The sequence below is a fragment of the Columba livia genome, chromosome 24 (assembly GCF_036013475.1).
Source record: "Columba livia isolate bColLiv1 breed racing homer chromosome 24, bColLiv1.pat.W.v2, whole genome shotgun sequence".
Classification (NCBI taxonomy): Eukaryota; Metazoa; Chordata; class Aves; order Columbiformes; family Columbidae; genus Columba; species Columba livia.
In genome coordinates, this window is record NC_088625.1 from 1068306 (window position 1) to 1085795 (window position 17490).

A 17490-nucleotide genomic window follows, 5' to 3' on the forward strand; every position below is an offset into this window, starting at 1 on the left:
AAAACCCTCATTTGAGGTGCCGAGGGCGCGGCGGAGCCGCACGGCTCCCGTGTCACAGCACTCACACAACACCGACGCTGCTTTCTACAAGGCACCTTTATTTTATGACACTCGTGGTTGAAAACAGAAACGTACAAACATATAATGCGGCCAGCACATTACAGGTGGAGTTATAAAGTCATAAACATACTCAAACGGGTATAAACAAACAGGCCGATGTTTCAATTGGGTGCTGGTTTAAAAAAAATGTAACAGCTCTGCAGTTTCCATGATTTGGGGCTTCATTTGCCTTGGAGAGACTGAGTCTATGGAAGTACGGGGTACATGCTAAGTGCAGCAATAAACAGCAAGAGATTGATGTGAAAAACACATCCACCAGTAAACATTATCCCTCAGAAGAAACACCATACATTCCCAAATGGTAATACTTCCCATTTAAAGCAGCAAAGAGATTTAAAGTACATTACAGCAAGTGGCTGCTCCTCTGATCCCTCAGGTAATCAGTCTTTTCATGATGTCAAAGAGGACTTTGAGGGAGGCCAAACAGGGCAACACAAATGTACTTTGCGGTTTTTAAGGTGCAAGAACGCATCTGCTCAGATGCTTTGAGAACCTCTGTTCAGTCAGCTATCTTGGCATTTTGTTCAAATCTTTTGGCATTTTTTCATCTCCAGAGCAGCTTTCTGCACCTTCTGCAGGTGTGAAGCTTAAGGAAAGTTCCTTGTTCATGCGGCAAGTCCTCCCGTTTTACTTCAATGAAGGCAACTTACAACTGATGTTTATGTTGTGCTCTTGCCTTGCAGGAATTTCATGTTGAGCAGAGAAACCACACAGGCAGCATGGGGCGTCTGTAATTGAGCTTTGTTCCAACATCCGAAATTACAAGCTTTCACCATCCGCGTTAGAAGTACCTAAGAAGAAAGATTATAAGAAAAACAAAACAGGCTCATTACTCAGGGTTACTGTTGAAAACAAAAAGAGCAGAGGCAACTGCTGACCTCTGAAACTGAGCGGGTAAAAATTATGCTGAAATGCTGCAGCAAAGCCAGCACATCTGGAAACAGCTTCAGTCCTCCTGCAGCGATTTTAGAACAATAAAGATTAAATGAATCAAAAAGCAGAATCCAAACTGGTGAAAGGAAATTAATTCACTCCTCTTTCTCCACAAAGCGGGCTCGTCAGAAAAAGCAGCAACAGCAGCTTTCCAACAAATGATCCTCAACGCCAGCATGGAGAATCTCCTGCGCAGCTAAGAGGCAGCTCTGCCAGTCTCTGGAGGCTCTCACAAGCAAAGGGCGACTGTAGTCCCAGTTGTTTCTGCTTATGGCTGCCGTAGCCTCTTGATGGTGAATAAAAGTGACATATACAAGTAAAACTATCTTAGAAAGTCCGCAGTAGCACAGAGGCATCAGTTCGGGAATGTCTGAATGGACACCTGTATTGTACTTACCATCAAAGACCTCTAGTCTTCCAATGGACTGGCTTCCTTTTCTTCTGTCCTCTTCAGGTTCTCCTTTTCTCTGCTGTTATTAAAAAAGGTGCGAGGAGGAAAAAATATCTCAAGTCAGCATCATATATCCTGAGCAGCAGAGTCGCATTCTGACTTACATATGGCATACGTAACATATAACAACAAGTCACAGGACAAGATCATAAGAATGCTAGGTGCATGGTGACCACAGCGTCAGGTTCACGGAACAGAGCAATCAGCTACCACAACTGCCTTCCCCGAGCGAGGAGCCACTGCAAAGGGCAGGAGCAAAACGAGGACTTGTTCATCCTGGGGCTCTGTTCCGACTGCCAGTAAGCAGCCAATTATTGCTAATTGTCCTGGCAGTTTTGCATTGTAAATGCTTAGTGCGGAGTCCAAGCCAATGATTAAAAAGAGCTGCTAAGATATACTTGACAAGCTTTCCCAGAAGCCTTTCTCCCTCCCCTCTGTCCTTACAGTTCAGTGTCTGCCACCTCGATCTTCTTCTCCTGCGCTTTCTTCCGATGGTGTCGACAGATAATCACAACTGTCACCACGAGGATCATCAGAACACAAGCAGACCCGATGGCCACGGCCAGGAAGTGGATTTCTGAGAAGTGCACTGCATGGAGAGAAACACATGAGCAGGAGGGACACACAGGGGCTCTCAGCATGCGGCTGGGAGCCTGCATCTGTGAATAGAACCTTTCCTCAGGCTCCCTTTTTTAATTTGTATCCATTAAGTACCTTCATGTTTTCTCTTTATAATCCCTTTTCTTGCATACATTTTCCCAAATGTGGAGGAACACGTGCCCATGCTTCGCACTGGCTAAGTTCACATGACTTCTGGTGGGGTTCTTGGCCTCTCACCTTTCTGCACAACTCTGAGTTGCACTTTGCCAATCGTGCCATGAAAATCCGGCGGGTTCTTCACCTGGCAAGTGAATGTCCCATTGTCAGTGGGCTGCAAATTCCAGATAACGATGGAAACATCGTGACGCGCAATATTCCCGTCCCAAGTGACTCGCTCTTTAAACCGTCCAGTGGATGGCCTGTAGGGCTCCTTCAGGTAATAAAATACCTACACAAAAGAGAGGAAGCTGTTATTGCCACACGCCAGGCAGTCTTTGTGATGGAAGGAGCCCGTGGAAGCGGAGCGGCGCTGGCTGAGGGCAGGGGCTGCGGAGAGCTGTGCCTGCACAGCCGCTCTCAGGTGAACTCTGAGGCCATTATGAAAAGATGGTGCCTTTGCTCCAGCAGCCGTGCGAGCTCTGTCCTGCTAAAGCCAAGGCTTTGTTGGGCTGAGTTCTGTTGGGCTGTCCTTCAGCAATACAGCAGCATGAGCTGAGCTGCGTGCCAGGCCATGTTGGCCAAGGTAAATCATTTTGTAAGTGGCATCAGGTGCGGGATGTCAGCTACGACACAGGGTTCAGCTGTGCTGTAAGCAGGCACAGTTTCACCAGGCTCCAGCTACTTTAACCATGGTTACCCTAAACTAAACACAAACCATATTTCTTTCACCAGATTCTGTAAACAGAACTTCTTGCTCACAATAATCATTATGAGTCATAGAGAAAGGGCCCAAGATATACATACTTGTGCATTCCAGCTGTGCTTGCCCATACCCACAGCTGGAGTTGCTGCAGTCACCGGGCTTATGGGCCTTGGGACTGTTTGGTTTGGGCAAGTGTGAGTACACAAAATGGAGCGTAAAAGTCTCACTCACGGGCTCAGGAGAGCTCAGGTCCTCGGGCTGGAAGTTCCAGGTTACTGACAGGTGCTGGCTAACAGGGCTGCTGCTGGAAAAGGTGCATTTTAGCCGCAGGTTCGTGCCGTTCACAGCAGCCACCTCCTTGGAAGTGTGAACCTCCACGGCCGCCGCAAGCCACAGCACTGCAGGGAAAAGAGCCGGCGTTAGAGATCATGAAAACTACTGTCTAGGAGTAGGATCATTACTCTTCCTTATCTGCATTTAGTCTATGCAGGAGCCTTCCTTATCTGTCCCCGTCAATGTTTAACATGACCGTCTCAAGCAGATGTATCATTACCGAGGGGGGTGATCCTGCCTGTGCAGAATCCAGGAGATCCCCTGTGCCTCGTGGGTTTTGTCCGTGGCTATGCAAGCTGCACAGTGCTGGTTTCAGGGGAGTTTGCTCTCATCCCAATGGCCGGTTCAGTGCGTTCTTTGTAGTTTTGTGGCTGCACAGTTAAACACTCCCAGATGCAATAAGTGGTTGAGAGAAGACTGCTGAGAAGGACTTGCCTATTGGGACAACAGGCTGCATTTTGAGGGGAATGTCTCTCTTCAGGCATGAGTAAACTTGACACCTAGAAGGTTCCACGCTGTTGTAAATGCCACCCCTCCTTAAATACATACTTGCTCCTGACCAGCTCTAAAGGTCCCGCATAACTTTTCATGTGCTTGTCCTGGTCACATTTTCACAAGTGATTACACTTTATTGCACTCAACTCCCCAAGCAGATTTCCCCCTTTCAGGTGGGACTGCTGAGCCCCAATTAACAGTTTATCTTTCCTGAGCTGTAACTTTCCTTTATACGCTTTGTATTATCAGCCTAAGTGTCACACACACCATGGTGAAAAGGGCTCTTGTTGATGTGAGTGGCGCCTGTTAGGGGGTTAACCACCCAGCTAGACATTGACAGGCAAATACAGGCAGGCTGAGGAACTCGACAGGAAATCCTCAAGGTAAATCTGTAAGCATTTGTTTGCCAAAGAAACATCCACTGTTAACCAGACCACCACAGCTGCCCCTTCAGGAATAAGTTAGCATTGATGCTACCTGCAAGAGAGACAACCAGCGAGAGAGAGAGCATCAAGACAAATGGGAAAACCAAAGTGCTGCTGCTGAACACGGTTGTCATGCCGGAGCCCTAGTCATCCTCTGGCTTGCCCTGCCCTTCCAGACCGAGTTCAGGCGCCGGCAAAGCGGTGCTGCACGTTCTTACTGGGTTTCCCCACGATCGCTGAATTACTTGCCTGGGCGCTTTAGCTCCCCGGGTTAGGGGATTGGGGGCAGTTTCCACAAAGAGCTGAGTGGAGCACCTTGCTGCTGCTGGAAGGGACAGTGCCCTGTGCTGGCCATGTGCACCCCGTACTTTCCTTTCACTCACTGGTTAAACTAACCCAGCAGAAAAAGAAAATATTGATTTCTTGTCACTTTAGGAAAATGGGTTAACGCACCCCAGTGCGATCCAAGTGAAAAAACCCACCTTATCTGCGGCTGTAAAATATCGCTTCCTAATAAAGACTTGCAATATATTTCCGGAGTTTGGAAACAATTTATAGCCAAATGCTTCCTTGCCAAATGTTTTTTTTTCCTCAAAGGAGAAAATATCCGACCTGCCAAAACACTGCAGGTGTTTGCATTTGGAAACCTTCATTGCCGGAGATCGTGTTTCTCATCCAAATATTCAGGGTCAAATCTTTTCATTTTAAACTCCTTTAAAAAAACAACGGCGGGAAATAAGTGTGAAACACTTTTTTCAAGATAGATCATGGAGTGTAAGCATGTGCCGATGCATTTGGGAGGGGAGGACATGGTGGTCTTCAATTCCAGACCTATAACCCTCTGAAAATCCAAGCGAGTTTATTGTTGTTGGTCTGGACTCTTGATGTGTAAAGGATTTAAACCCGGTGCTGCTTAACAAACTGATTGTCTAGGAACAAAGACAGTGGAAAAAAAGTCTAGGAGTAAAGTCCAGATTCCTGGCAGGGGAGGAAAAGATGCGTAACCAGAGCTCAGAATGAGATCGGTGTTGTTCTTCCGCGTGAACACACCTAAACCTGTTTGTCGATGAAACTCAATCGCTTCGTGTCACCTGCAGTGAACCCAGGAGTGAAAGAATCACAGAGATCGCCCACAACAAGGCTGCGAGAGTCCTGTGCAGTGGCTGCCTCACCGGGGGTGATAATGAGGGGTCAGAAGAGGATGGTGGAGGTGGCGGGGAGCCCGGGTTCCTTACCTCGGAGCTGTACCCCAAGGGACAGCACAGCACCCGGCCAGCTGGGGACGCGCATCGGGAAGACACGTCCGCGCTCCACGGAAAGAGAAAACCCTTGCAGGTTCTTCACAACTGGCTGAAAGACGAGTTTCCCGAAGCCTTCCCCGCACAGCAGAGCAGATTCCTTCCTCCCAGCTTCCCCGGCGAGGCAACGCGAGTTCTCCTTCCCGCTCCAGGCAGAGAGATTTTTCAAGGTAAGATTAATTTCTTCTGCCTCCCATATTCCTTTGCTCTTTTGTGTTGCAATCATCCCTCCTCCCAGCTTCCACCTCAAACCACTCCCCTCTTGTGGGAGGTAATTTTGCTCCTAAAAGAAAGTTTGCCTGGAGGTGTTCATAGCCAGCCTGGAGCAATGAGAGCCCTTTGTTCGGCAAAAACCTGCAAACAGCCCAAAAAAAAGCAACCCAAAGCAGAGAGGCTATGGGCACACATGGAGCGTGAAGTGTCCTACCGAAACTCAGCTACCTACAGTCAATTGAAGTGATCATTGTGATTTTACTTGGTTGCAGCCATCCGGCAGAAGAACTGGGACACTGCGCTAAGCGGTGCACGTGAAGTTCTCGGAAAAGTCGAAAGACAATTTCATCGGCCGTGAGTCCAGGCAGGCAGGGCTGGGGAAACCCCACTGTGCTAAACAAGCAGCACGAGGTACTAGAGAAACTCGCTGTGTCAAAATATTTTCCTGGTGGCACATGGCCCTTGTGAGCATGGAGCGGAGTGGTGCGCGTGTGTTGACAAAATAAGGATGTTTGCATTTGAAGACAGTAAATGACTGTAACAGAGAACCTGCCCTGGCTGCGGCTGAGCTGTCCGGTCTATGGTCTAGGTTCAAGAAGTTGTCCCCGGTTATGAACTTTCGTTGTGACCGATGCTAGTTTTCCTCGCAGTGGTGCCAAGGCTGGGACGGGGACGCTGAGCTGGTCCTGCACAGCGGTGACTTTGGTCACTGCCCATGTGGCAACACCACCAGCTCTCGCTTTAGACCACGGTTGTGTAACGCACAGGACTGGGAAAGAGGGTCTGTTCTGAGCTTTACTTGCATGCTTTTACTAAACTTTAGCACCTTGTTTGAAAAAGACTCCAACTGTTAAGAGAAGACCATTTCTCCGACACCCTTGCTAGTAACATCTCATTTTGAAACAGAAATCAGTAGAAGAGTGATTTAACACCTAAAGAGAGCACCTCGAAAAATGAAATAAGGACCCACAGCATTGTCATTAGCCATGTCATTAAGTGTCATTTTATTGGGGAGGAGGAAGAAGCCAGTTCTGTCCTTCCAGGCATCTGGAAAGGAGCCCCTTGAGATGTGTGTGTCAGGTAGAGGAACACAGAGTGTCCTTGTGGAAGGAGGGACCCTTGGTTGGCTTCGCAATGTCTCTTCAGACACGTGCCCTCACATCCCCACTGTTCTCACAACTGTATGGGCAGCTTTGCCAGCTCTGTGGGCTTCAAGCAGAAGGAAAAGATGGCATGTTCCCACTTTGTCCATGCCAGCATCCCTGCTGCAAGCAAAGCTCGGGAAGGCCCCAGCCCCATGGAGCCGCGGGGTCTCTGCCGGCCCCAAGCACCAGTTTGGAAGGAGAACGTTCCAGTTGCGAGGCGAGCGGAGCAGAGCGGGCTGGACGGGGCAGGAGCCCCCTCTAGTGGAACCAGCCCTGGTGCCGGGCTTGGCGAAGCCGGGGGACACGGGTGCACGGGGGACTCCTCAAAAAACACTGCGAGACCTCCAGCTGGGCCGTGGGCAGAGGTGTCCGACACGGGATCTGGACTCCTCCCACATGGAAGGATGCCGCAGGCTTCCAGGATGGTTTTCTTGTAGGTGCAATTGAATGCTGCATGGAAACGTAGAGTTGCTTTTGCAGCCTCATGTTGAAACGGAAGAGAAACAGCAACACGGTGAAGCGAGTTCCCTCCTGACAGGAGAGCGTGTCATTGCTTATGTGCCAGGAGCAGAGCACTGGGCTCAGGTCGGAGGTTGCAGGGGGGGCTGCAGTGCTTGGCCACCCTGTGCTGCGCTCCTCGCTGTCACCGTGTGTGCAGAGGAGAGCCTGGGTCAGGACCTGGCAAATGCCGCTCTTGGAGAGGCGGCAGGAATGAACGAGATGTGTTAGAGCAGGATAACAAGAGTGCAGATCGCATCACCAATTACTAAAACCCACAGGCACAGCCTGGCACTTACAGACTCGTTTCTGCTGGCTGTACAGTGTCTCAAGGTGCTTCTTGTAGTGTTTCAGGTTCCTTTGTCATTTGTTCTGTCGTTGTGTTGCTTGCAGTAGTTCGAACTCAGGAACACTTTGAAAAGTTGTTAGGAAGGTCCTGATGGCACATCTAGTCTAGGCTCATTTATCTCTCCTGCTGCTCCTAGAGCAGTTACAACAGATCTCCCGAGACCTGAACGGGGCTGGTGCAGAGCAGCCACCCCTCGCTCTCAGTGACGTTCCGGGAACACGTTTTGAGCCTCCGCACTTCCTGACATGGGCTTATTTTATCATACGTGTTCTGTGTCTTTCTTGGCTGCTTGCAGGTTTCACTGGAAACAGTGAGTCTCCCCAGCGCCGCTCAGCGCGCTGCCACACACGATTCTGGGAAAAAAGTCCTGGGCCTCTTTCTTGTAAGCGAGAACTCAAAAAGGCAATTGTCTTCTTTCCTCCCTCGCAGCCAGCCTCCGTGATGCCCATCTGATGTGGTAGGGAAGAGGAAGAGGAGGAGGAAGACAAGGATGAGGTTGGAGCGGTCCCTGCCTCTCCTGGCACTGCTGCTCTGTGCGGGTGAGTCTGGCTGGGGCGGGGGGCGGCTGCAGGGGAGGGGGCGCAGCGACACGCAGCTGGTTCTGCAGAGCGCCTGCAGCCACATCTGCGACTGGCACGTATGGCACCTATGGAGCTGCTGCTCCCCAGAGCGAGCGCTGCAGGGAAACGGGAATCCAGCCGCTCGGGCTGGAGAAAAGCACCTAAGGTCCTTGATGCATTTTGGTTCCTACTCGATTCACTAAGACACCGGGTCTCCGAACTTCGTGTAGCTGGGCTAGAGCTTGATTCCCTGCTTTCTGCAGCAGTGTGAACTATGCGGTTCTCTGAGTTTAATTTTATCTTTACTCTTCATTCATGTGCTTTTCTTACAATTGTTGGCGACCATGGGTGAATAACTTCAGATTCACCATGATATCATGGGAGTGGTAGTGATTTCCATGTTACCGCAGAAACCAGGCTTGATTTTCCAGCAGTCTGTGGTCCATGACCATCAAGCAAAATTGCTGTGTGTACAGCTTGCAATGACCCTTTTTCTAAACCGGGGCGGAAAATTAGTCAAATTTCCATTCTGTGTTATTCTGTGTTAAAAATGGCTTCCAAAGGAAAAGCCTTCATCTCAGAACAACATCCTGTCTCAGCTACCAGAATGCTTCTACTGCCTTTAGCACAAATATAGGAGTATAAGCATCTCTTTCAAGCAGCTGAGTTCAGAAAAGATACCCTGGAAGTAGGAAAGGTGCATGATATCAGTAGCTAAATTACTTAACACTTATTATTCTTTCTTTTGCAGTGCGCATCGCAGCTCAGCAGGGTAAGTGTATTGTACCAGCATTCTTAACTGCTTAGTGTGATAAAAAGACCAACTATGCCTCACAAGTGAGGACTAAAACTCAAATAGAAATATTTGAGTCTTGCAAATATTGCAGGATAGGAAAAATTCCCAGTTCATTAGTTGTTACTGATCTCACTGGTATGAAAACTTGTCTGTCATTAATTGTTCCTAATTACTGCAAATGACCCCAGGCAGGATTGGGTATTTTTCAGCAGCAACAAGCAGTAAGGTAATAGCAGGCACATTCGTTAACACGTGTTGTTCTCTCCTTTGCAGACGATACCGATACCGAAGTACAGGAGGGTAAGTGTTTTACCAGCATTCTTAACTATTTATCGTGATACAAAGACTGCAGAGACCTCGAAGGTGTGGACTAGAAGGTAAACAGAAATATTTCAGTTCAAGCAGTATTTTAGGAGGCAAAAATTTCTTGTTTGTTAGTTGCTACCGCTATCACCTATCAGAAAAATAGATTATAATGCGTCGCCCCTAATTACTGTTAGAGGTCTCCAAGCAGAAGCTATTTGTAATGCTGCTTTCTCTTCTCATTGGCCCACCTTCCAATGAAGAATTCCTGGTGGAGATCTCAGGAACCACAGTGACAATCACATGTCCCCTGTCTGAAGAGAGCAACATAGCCTGGGAAATAACTGGGACAAAACCAAGCAGCAGGGACAGGAAGTACGTCATCGAGAATCACGACAGCTCCCCTGCCAACGTGAGCTGTGCCTCAGGTGGCAAGAAGCATGAGATGTACCTGAACGTCAGAGGTGAGTGGAAAGGCACGCAGTCATCGGGCCGAACGTGGAGTCTGCGCATTTCAGTGACAGATACTGGGAGCCGAGACCTCCATTTCCGTGCTGCTGCTCTGGGTGAACACAATTCTGCTGAGGCTCTTCCCACCCTGTGTGGCCAGTAAAGAGTCACATTTGGCAAGTGGAATTGCCCTGCTCTCCTCACCTTTCCGTTCCTCTGTCCTCAAGCTGGTTGCACAGCAATGCTTCCCACATATACGGTACATGATCTCTTTTACCATACAGCTTCTGCCATGCTACGAGGCAAGAGTAATGTTTGTCCCCAGTCGCAGAGGCATTTCTTACCTTGCAGAGTGTAACACTCCCATCTGGAGCACACAGCTTGGAGTTTACCTCCACCCTGGCAGTGATTTAAGCCTCTGAGCCATTTGAAGTTAGGGCAGCTGCCCTGTATTCAGTAATCAGAGTCCAGCACGGGATGGCTGCAATGACCTAGGAGATGTTTCGCACCCTCGGGCTCAGGCCACGCAAACAGCAGAGGACAGCGAAGGAAGGTGCACACACCAGCCCCTGGTCTGCGTCTGTTTGCAGACAGACATGGCGGGGTGGATAGAGCAGCCTGTGCTGGCCCCTTCTGTTTGCTCCTTTCTCCTTTCCACCCAGAGCCGGATCTTCCCTGCTGGCACTCAGCAGTCGAGCAAGACCTGCGCTTTCCTTGCCGCAAAGGAAGGGCGCCCATCTCAGAGCTCTTTCCTCTCTCCTGGCAGTGTGCGCAAACTGCCAGGAGCTGGATGCCCTGGCAGTGACAGGGATCGTCACTGCAGATCTTCTCATCACCTTCGGGGTCCTGATCCTGGTCTATTACTTCAGCAAAGACAGGAAGGGGAAAGCGAGCGCTAGCGCTGGCGGTCGCCCACGAGGTGAGAGCTGTTGTACGGGTGTCTCTGCTCTCCATGGTGTGTGCTAAGCACTAAACTAGCACTTGCTCTCCTCAGTGACAGAGCCTCCTCTGCTCCCCCCAGGCCTCCCAAACCTTGCCCAGCGATGCTCCTGCTTGCCGCATCTGTTGCTCCGGGCTGCCCTCTTGTCTGGGATGGGGGCGGCTGCTGTGCCGTGTCAAAGGCTTCCTGTGGAGCTGTGACCTGGGCTTGTGCTTACACGGCCTTCTTGTTTTCACGTATTTCTTCACAACTGGGAAAGCTAGAAATTTACCCTTGCTCAAAGCAATCTGATTTCTTCCTAAATGGTCCTGCATCCTGCCTGCAGCAGCTCTAAGCTCATAACAAAGCCATGCAAGTTGACCCATGGTATGCATTGCCCTGTGATCATCTCCACAAAAGACCACTTGCATCACCAAGGATGACCTCTCTTTGCTTCTCTTGCAGCCCAGAAGATGCAGCGTCCTCCCCCAGTTCCAAACCCGGACTATGAGGTATGGAGAAGCTGCACTTTTTTCCATCTCTCTCTGCTGGTTGGGGAAGGATAGCCAGAGCTGGGGATGTGTAGCAGTTATCCTTTTTCCTCCTTGCAAGAAGCATCCAGTCAGCCTGCAGACTTTCCCAGGAGCAGAGGACAAAGGTGGTGAGGGTGGAGCCCCATCTCCTGGTGCTGACATGGGGGTCGGGAGCAGAACCACAGCTTGTTGTGCGCGAGCAGCACCAATCCTGCTCTCCCTGTTGTCGTTTTCTCCACGGGTTGGGTGAACCCAGAGCCTGATGTTCTTTGGCGGTGCGTTAACAAGGATTCCTGAACTAACCTCTCTGCTGTTCCCACAGCCCATCCGGAAAGGCCAGCGGGAAGTGTACGCAGGCCTGGAGCCCAGGGGCTTCTGACGTTCCCACGGATGACGGGCTGGCGAGGAGCAGCAGAGGGTCCATGTGCTTCTTCCCAGCTCGGTTCCAGTTCTCTCCAGGCTTGCTGAGGCCCAGGCATTCTGTCGTACACCAGGCAGCTGCCCAGGACAGGCACCCTGATGTGTTCCTTCAGCTTGACGTTAGGGAAAAGAAACAAATGAGCACATTGGCAACGGAAGTTATCCTTCTCATTAAAGACCTGCAGCCTCACTGGCGGCTCCTGGCCTCCTTTGTCCTCACGCTTCCCCGCCACTCTCCGCTCTGGTTGAATGCTTTGCTTTTCCCTCCCATTTCATTTCCACCGAGTGGCTCCACGTGCTCCCCGTGCCGCTCTGGGCAGCCGATTGCCCCCCTGAAGGCTCCGGATCTCAGGGGATGTGCAAGAGCCACACCTGCGGTTTCCCAAGCAGCAGCCATGGGGCAGGTAGGAACTTAAGAAGGGCCTGAGAGGTGCTGTCGTGCCTGGGAGCCACATTTCTGTTGCTCTGCAGAGCAACAGCTCCGAAGAAAGGAAACAGCAGCAACGATGGGGGCTGGGGGTGGTTTAACCCTTGAGTTTCAGTGTGGAGACACGAACACCCAGCAAGTTTCACGCTTCGGATTGCTGTGCTTACCCCGCAGGATGTGGTTTTAAAGGCAGCACAGCTGGGTTTACCATACAAGGCGCTACACAGCTAGGAGGGAGATGGCAAGAGACAACGAGCACTAACGCCCCAAGCTCTAAAACAGCTCTGGGCCACACTCAGCTTCTGCAGAACAGCACAGCTCCAGGGACGCGTGCTCAGACCAGCCACGTGGCCACGGCCACAAATGGGACATGATAAGCTTGGACCACTCTGGGTGTGCAAGGTCTAAATTTTGCTCCAAGCTACACCCCGGTGCTTCTGCCACCATTTATGGGGCTGCACGTTTGCCCCAGCCAGTACCACCCCACTGCTCCCCTTATCTCAGTGGGATCAGCACCCATGCAGTGACAACATCTCTCTGCCTCTCAGCGGCACTACAGAAATATTTCTGTCCTTCCGAGAGCGGGGCACCGAGGAGCCTCTCGCAAATACAGGAGATGTACATGTTGCCCTTGCTGCGTCTTTGATTTGTGCAGAGCACACCCACCCACTCAGCGTGGGGTTCTCCTGCTCTTTGGGTGTGTTTAGCCACCTTTGCTCACTGCTTACACATCTGAAAGCACTACGGGCACTTTTTCTTATAAGGTCCTACCGAGATGGCTTTTCAGACCAAAGGTGAGTATTGACATATCCTACCTGCAATGGCCGTATCACGCTTCGCCTTCACTGGAGCAGGTTAGAGCAGAAAAAAATCACCAAGATATTATTGTGCTTCTGTAAAGAGCACGACGTGGTCATGTAAAGAGCCAACGCCACAGGAAAACAACTCCTTTTCTTGTTTGCTGTCCCTGAGGCTGATCACACACTGATTCCTGTAAGGACACGTGGGGACACCCACAGCTTTGCACGGCCTACGTGCTGCTTGCCGTGTCAGACGTGTCACAGATTTGTGCCCAGTTTTTACTGAGTGCTAACTCTTCTAGTGCTTACTTTATACCACTGAGTCACAAGGCAATTCCCAACCTGGTGCTCCCTAAAGCCTATCACCCAGACTTATACGAAAGCAGGAAAACACAACCTACAGGTGTGTGCAACTGGCACACGGAGGGTGACCCGGTTTCTGAGGTTTCCGATTGCTGCCTGATCCTGTCTGTCAGCTGCTTGCCATTTCGGACAGTCAGACCACATTAGCTGTTCCTGCTCAGAGCTGGGGAGCAGGGACCTTACCAGGAGGAGCTGGGTTGGTGTGGGGAGACTCAGTATGATTTGGGTGGTTGAGCTGGGAAAGGTGCTGGAAGTTTGCTCACCTGCATCCCGTACTCAGCATGCCGGGATGGCTACTGATCCCGAAAGAAGGGTTGCCAAAAGATCCCCGGCCTGGACACAAAGGTGAGTTGGTCTCCAGTGGGCTGCAGAGGCAGGGGAGGGTGGGAGAGCCTCCCCAGAGCAGCAGAGATGCAGAGAGTGAACCACCTCCAGCCCTTGCTGCCCAACCAGCTCTGCTGCAGCCTGTGCTGCAGTTTTCATCCCCTCTGCTCTGTCCATTTCCCCTATGGGCCCAGACCCGTGAGCTCTTCTTGCTGCTTTGCTCACGCTTCACTCCCCTAAGCACCCAGGCAGCTCCCTGGATGCCAGGGACCTGGCAAGCCCCTGCGGTTTGGAGACTGCCGTTAGATACCAAGCCCTGCACATGCAAAGGAAACGTCCTCCCGCCCTCCGTCCTGCCAGCCCTCCCGCTCTGTCCAGGGGACTGAGGCAGGCAGGCGCTTTGCAGGGATGACACAGTCCCTGCTGAGTGTCACTGTGCCCCTGGCGTCCTTGCTCCCCATTCTGGGAGTTAAATGAAAGACAAAGCCTCTGCTGCCTCTCCTTCACAAGGTCCCCAATCCTCAGCTTCACCAGTGGACCTGGATGTCATCTTGATCTTGGCACAGAGAGGTGACACAGCCACGGGCACCTGCCTGCAGCGGCAGAACAGTGTCCTACTGGGACAGGCAGGGACCTTATGGCTCTGCAGGGATCCAGGCAGATCGCATCCAGCACTCACCTTCCCCAGGTCTCAACACAAGCGATGGAGCCAGGAGGCTGTGGGACAGGCTTATCTTTAATGAGAGGAATACAGAAGCACAAGAGGTCATGGAAAGAGCGGAGTGCTACAAGCAGCCCATCCTGGCAAGGAGCTGGAGGGCTCTCTGCGCAAAAACCTGTGCTGTGTTCTGACAGCAGCAAGCTTATAAAGGCAGCGCCATGGCAGGGTACCAGTGCTCTTGGGCACTGGCTTTGCCGTGGTATCGCTCCCGGTGTGAAGGAATCACAGGCCACAGCATCTTCCCACTTCACTTGCGGGCCTTGGCAGGTGCCAGCCGGCTGTACTGTCCATCGTCCCGCTCACCAAGGGGCTAGGAGAAAAACAACAGGCAAGATGAGCTACAGCCGTGTCTGTCCAGCCCTGGGAGGGAGGGTACAGGGGATGCAAACCCAGCCCTCCCTTTGCCATGTCCCCGACACAGAGCTTTACCCCAGAGAGTAAGAGGCAGCTCACACTCACCTGGTAGACCTGCTCATTGGCAATCAGGTTCTGCCTGTCAGAAGCTAAATGGAGAAAGAAAGTGGTTAAGGATGGTGGGCAGTGTGGTGAACGTTTGCCAACAAATCCACACGGCTGTCTGCTTTCAGCCCTGAGCTTCTGCTGACTCTGGGAGGCTCAGTGGAAAGCCCCTGCGAGGGTCAGATGTCGCTGTGCCACCGGCTGCTGTCCCTGTGACGATGTTTTGGAGAACTTTGTGCATTCAGTAGCTTCTCCTGGGAAGCTGAGCCAGGGCCAGGAAGGGTGCACAGAATGCTCACATGGATCCCTACCCTAGACACGCTGCCTGCAGCCTGCAGTGACTCTGGGGGCTGCAATGGGAAGTGCTGAGGTACCATACAGCTCCTAAAGACGCCCAGGCACTCCCCGTGCCCCCCGCGGGCAGCCAGTGGGGCCGGCCCCTCACCTCGAGACATGCGTCCCTTGTTGTGGCCAGCGACACAATACACGGCGACCGCCAGGAAGACGGTGGCGACGACATCTGCAACCACGATCCCCGAGATGGTGGGAGCGTCCACTTCGATGCAGTTCTGGCACACTGGAAGCCCAAAAGGACACAAATACTGAAAGCAGGGCCGTGACCAGCACCCTGCCCCTGTCGCCAGGGGCAGGCTGAGCCCAAGCGCCCGTCCAGCTCAGGCGGGTTCCAGTCCCAGGGTGAGAGAGATCAGTGATGAAGTCTGGCTTGCTGTGTGACTCGAGAGCAGTAGCACAAGCTGCCACGTGTCCCCAGCACTCAGGGCAAGGCCAGCGAGCGGTTAGTAACAAGGCAGCGTGACTGCCAGGTTATGGCAGTAAACAGGGCTGTAAAACACTCCCAGGGACACCGCATGCAGGGGAACGTGAAGCTTGGCTGTTCCCAAGGGCAACCCAGCACAGGAGCCGTCAGGACTTACACGAACTGGTGGAACCACCCTTGAACTCTGGAAAATCAGTAGTGCCCTCAAAAATGTGCTTGGGTGAAAACTCCAAGCAGTTCTGGCTCTAGAAACCAGGTTTGCAACACTTACTTCGATAGTGCACCTGAAGCGGGGGGCTTCTCTTTCCGTTTTCTATTTCACATGTATAGATTCCTCTGGGATCATCGTAAACTGCACCCAAGTCCAGCCGTATTGTGTTTCCTATCTCATTCCCATCTTTCCACCACGTGACTTGACTTCCACTGCTTGCGCATTGCAGGAACACCTTCCCACTGGCTTCTTTCAGGATTACTTTCTGTCCTGTAAAGAAAAGGAGAGCAGAGAGCCTCAGAGCTGAGTTCTCAGCGCTCGCAGCGGTGCAGAGATCTCATTCACGCTGCGGTAGACAGCGTCACATTAGACTGTCCCACGAGCGGTGGAAAGGACGTCACAAACAAAAAACCCTGCAAAAAGCAGACTGCTCAGCAGAAAAGCAGTCGGGTGTTCAACTGGTGGTTGTGCTAACACAGGTCTTGGTAGTTTAGATCTAAATCCGTTAGAGTTAAAACTAACTGGACTTGAGCATCTACCTGGACTCTGTTCAGACTGCACACACTTGACCCACACCCCCCCCCAGATCCCATTGGTATTGAAGTTCAGCTGCAGTGAGAGACATTTCAGCAGCAGGTGAAATGTTTCCACCAGCACGAACAGGAGCCGAGCCCAAATGGGGAGTCAAAACCCATCTGGTTTTTTTACTTAATAGTAAACAATATTTTTAGAGAAAAGCATGCAAAACAGTGCACAGAATTGCTTCCTTGGCCCAAAGGCATCACCTTCAGAGTCTGCAAAAGGAGAGTAAATGCTCTATTGTATTTGCCGAGCACGGTGGAGCAGAGTACAGCCCCGCCTGCTCGCACATTTGTGCCAGACACAAAGCCCATGGCCACTTTGGTCTAACACCACAGGACTACCAAGGCCAACTTTGCATTCTCTGTCATTGCAAGGCGAGTTTGAGCCACCACAGTGAACCACGGGCAACGCACACAGCTCCAGACTGTCACAGCACCGGTCCAGGGCAGGCAGCGCCATCGGAGCCATCGCGTCCTCAGGAACCGCTGCGCCCATTCACTCCGCGTTCCCTATCGCCATTTACAAACCTCACATCAAGATGCCGCGATGGACGATCCCAGTGAGCCGCGGGGGTCTTGCTTCCAGCCACCCTCCCACTGCCGCAGGGACACCCGTGGGGTCAGCAACACGGGTGACAAGTCCCCAGGGACCACAGCAAGCGCCCCGCGGGCAGCGACTGACGCCCAGGGACTTACCTCGGACGCCCCAGCTGGCCAGGGCCAGGCTGGCCAGCAATGCCCAGGTGCCCAGCGCCCTTCCCCTCCGCATGGCACACAGCGGCGGCGCCCCCGTCCCCGCTCAGATGAGAGGACGTGCAGAGAGCTCGTCGGCACGACGCGCCACCCGCCAAGAGATCTTTGTCAGGTGCCGGATGCTGGGGGCTGGAGCCTCCTCCCTCCCTCCCGCAGCAACCGGGGGAGTCTGAGGCGCCCCAGGCCCAGCAGCGATGCCCGTGGAAAGGCAGGGGGCACAGCTAACCCTGAAACAGCCTCAGCAGCCACGGAACCCCAGCAGTTTCAGACACCCAGGAAGCCCCCAGCAGCTGGGGACCCCCGGCAGCCACGTGTCCCCATGCAGCCACAGAGCCCCAGCAATCATGTGTCCCCCAGCAGCCATGTCCCC

The 17490-nt window shown here is 52.1% G+C and overlaps 3 protein-coding genes across 4 annotated transcripts; 1 reads left to right on the forward strand and 2 right to left on the reverse strand.

Annotated features, from left to right (window-relative positions):
- Positions 1 to 78: 78 nt before the first annotated feature.
- Positions 79 to 5772, reverse strand: MPZL2 (myelin protein zero like 2). The gene is made up of 6 exons (XM_005500713.3): positions 5455 to 5772; positions 3198 to 3364; positions 2342 to 2552; positions 1949 to 2093; positions 1451 to 1523; positions 79 to 911 (listed from the first exon to the last, which is right to left on the reverse strand). Exons 1-5 carry the CDS (start codon positions 5741 to 5743, stop codon positions 1463 to 1465), a joined length of 873 nt encoding a protein of 290 aa, XP_005500770.2. The 5' UTR covers positions 5744 to 5772; the 3' UTR covers positions 79 to 911; positions 1451 to 1462.
- A 1517-nt stretch (positions 5773 to 7289) lies between these two features.
- On the forward strand, positions 7290 to 11893 carry LOC102092091 (T-cell surface glycoprotein CD3 epsilon chain). 2 transcript variants are annotated; one of them, XM_065040211.1, is made up of 8 exons: positions 7290 to 7308; positions 8152 to 8261; positions 9034 to 9054; positions 9352 to 9378; positions 9645 to 9845; positions 10598 to 10750; positions 11216 to 11262; positions 11606 to 11893. In XM_065040211.1, exons 2-8 carry the CDS (start codon positions 8213 to 8215, stop codon positions 11660 to 11662), a joined length of 555 nt encoding a protein of 184 aa, XP_064896283.1. In that variant the 5' UTR covers positions 7290 to 7308; positions 8152 to 8212; the 3' UTR covers positions 11663 to 11893. The 2 variants fall into 2 exon arrangements, with proteins under 2 accessions (XP_064896283.1, XP_021140887.2); XM_021285212.2 differs by lacking the exon at positions 7290 to 7308 and adding an exon at positions 7933 to 8032.
- Positions 11894 to 14335: 2442 nt separating this feature from the next.
- On the reverse strand, positions 14336 to 17466 carry LOC102092403 (T-cell surface glycoprotein CD3 gamma chain). The gene is made up of 5 exons (XM_005500716.3): positions 17064 to 17466; positions 15847 to 16056; positions 15243 to 15374; positions 14798 to 14841; positions 14336 to 14648 (listed from the first exon to the last, which is right to left on the reverse strand). Exons 1-5 carry the CDS (start codon positions 17134 to 17136, stop codon positions 14586 to 14588), a joined length of 522 nt encoding a protein of 173 aa, XP_005500773.2. The 5' UTR covers positions 17137 to 17466; the 3' UTR covers positions 14336 to 14585.
- Between the last annotated feature and the right edge of the window lie 24 nt (positions 17467 to 17490).

What these genes read in the sequence shown, in the direction of transcription:
- MPZL2 (XM_005500713.3), bottom strand. Translation starts at nt 5,743, where the DNA reads ATGATTGCAACACAAAAGAGCAAAGGAATATGGGAGGCAGAAGAAATT. An exon ending in ACCTGAGCTCTCCTGAGCCC is followed by an intron (nt 2,553 to 3,197) that starts GTGAGTGAGACT and finishes TCTTTTGTGTAG; the next exon opens with GTATTTTATTACCTGAAGGA. An exon ending in GAGGTGGCAGACACTGAACT is followed by an intron (nt 1,524 to 1,948) that starts GTAAGGACAGAG and finishes TTTTAATAACAG; the next exon opens with CAGAGAAAAGGAGAACCTGA.
- LOC102092091 (XM_065040211.1), top strand. Translation starts at nt 8,213, where the DNA reads ATGAGGTTGGAGCGGTCCCTGCCTCTCCTGGCACTGCTGCTCTGTGCG. An exon ending in GATGTACCTGAACGTCAGAG is followed by an intron (nt 9,846 to 10,597) that starts GTGAGTGGAAAG and finishes CTCTCCTGGCAG; the next exon opens with TGTGCGCAAACTGCCAGGAG. An exon ending in CGCTGGCGGTCGCCCACGAG is followed by an intron (nt 10,751 to 11,215) that starts GTGAGAGCTGTT and finishes CTTCTCTTGCAG; the next exon opens with CCCAGAAGATGCAGCGTCCT.
- LOC102092403 (XM_005500716.3), bottom strand. Translation starts at nt 17,136, where the DNA reads ATGCGGAGGGGAAGGGCGCTGGGCACCTGGGCATTGCTGGCCAGCCTG. An exon ending in GGCCAGCTGGGGCGTCCGAG is followed by an intron (nt 16,057 to 17,063) that starts GTAAGTCCCTGG and finishes TTTTCTTTACAG; the next exon opens with GACAGAAAGTAATCCTGAAA. An exon ending in GCTTCAGGTGCACTATCGAA is followed by an intron (nt 15,375 to 15,846) that starts GTAAGTGTTGCA and finishes TTGGGCTTCCAG; the next exon opens with TGTGCCAGAACTGCATCGAA.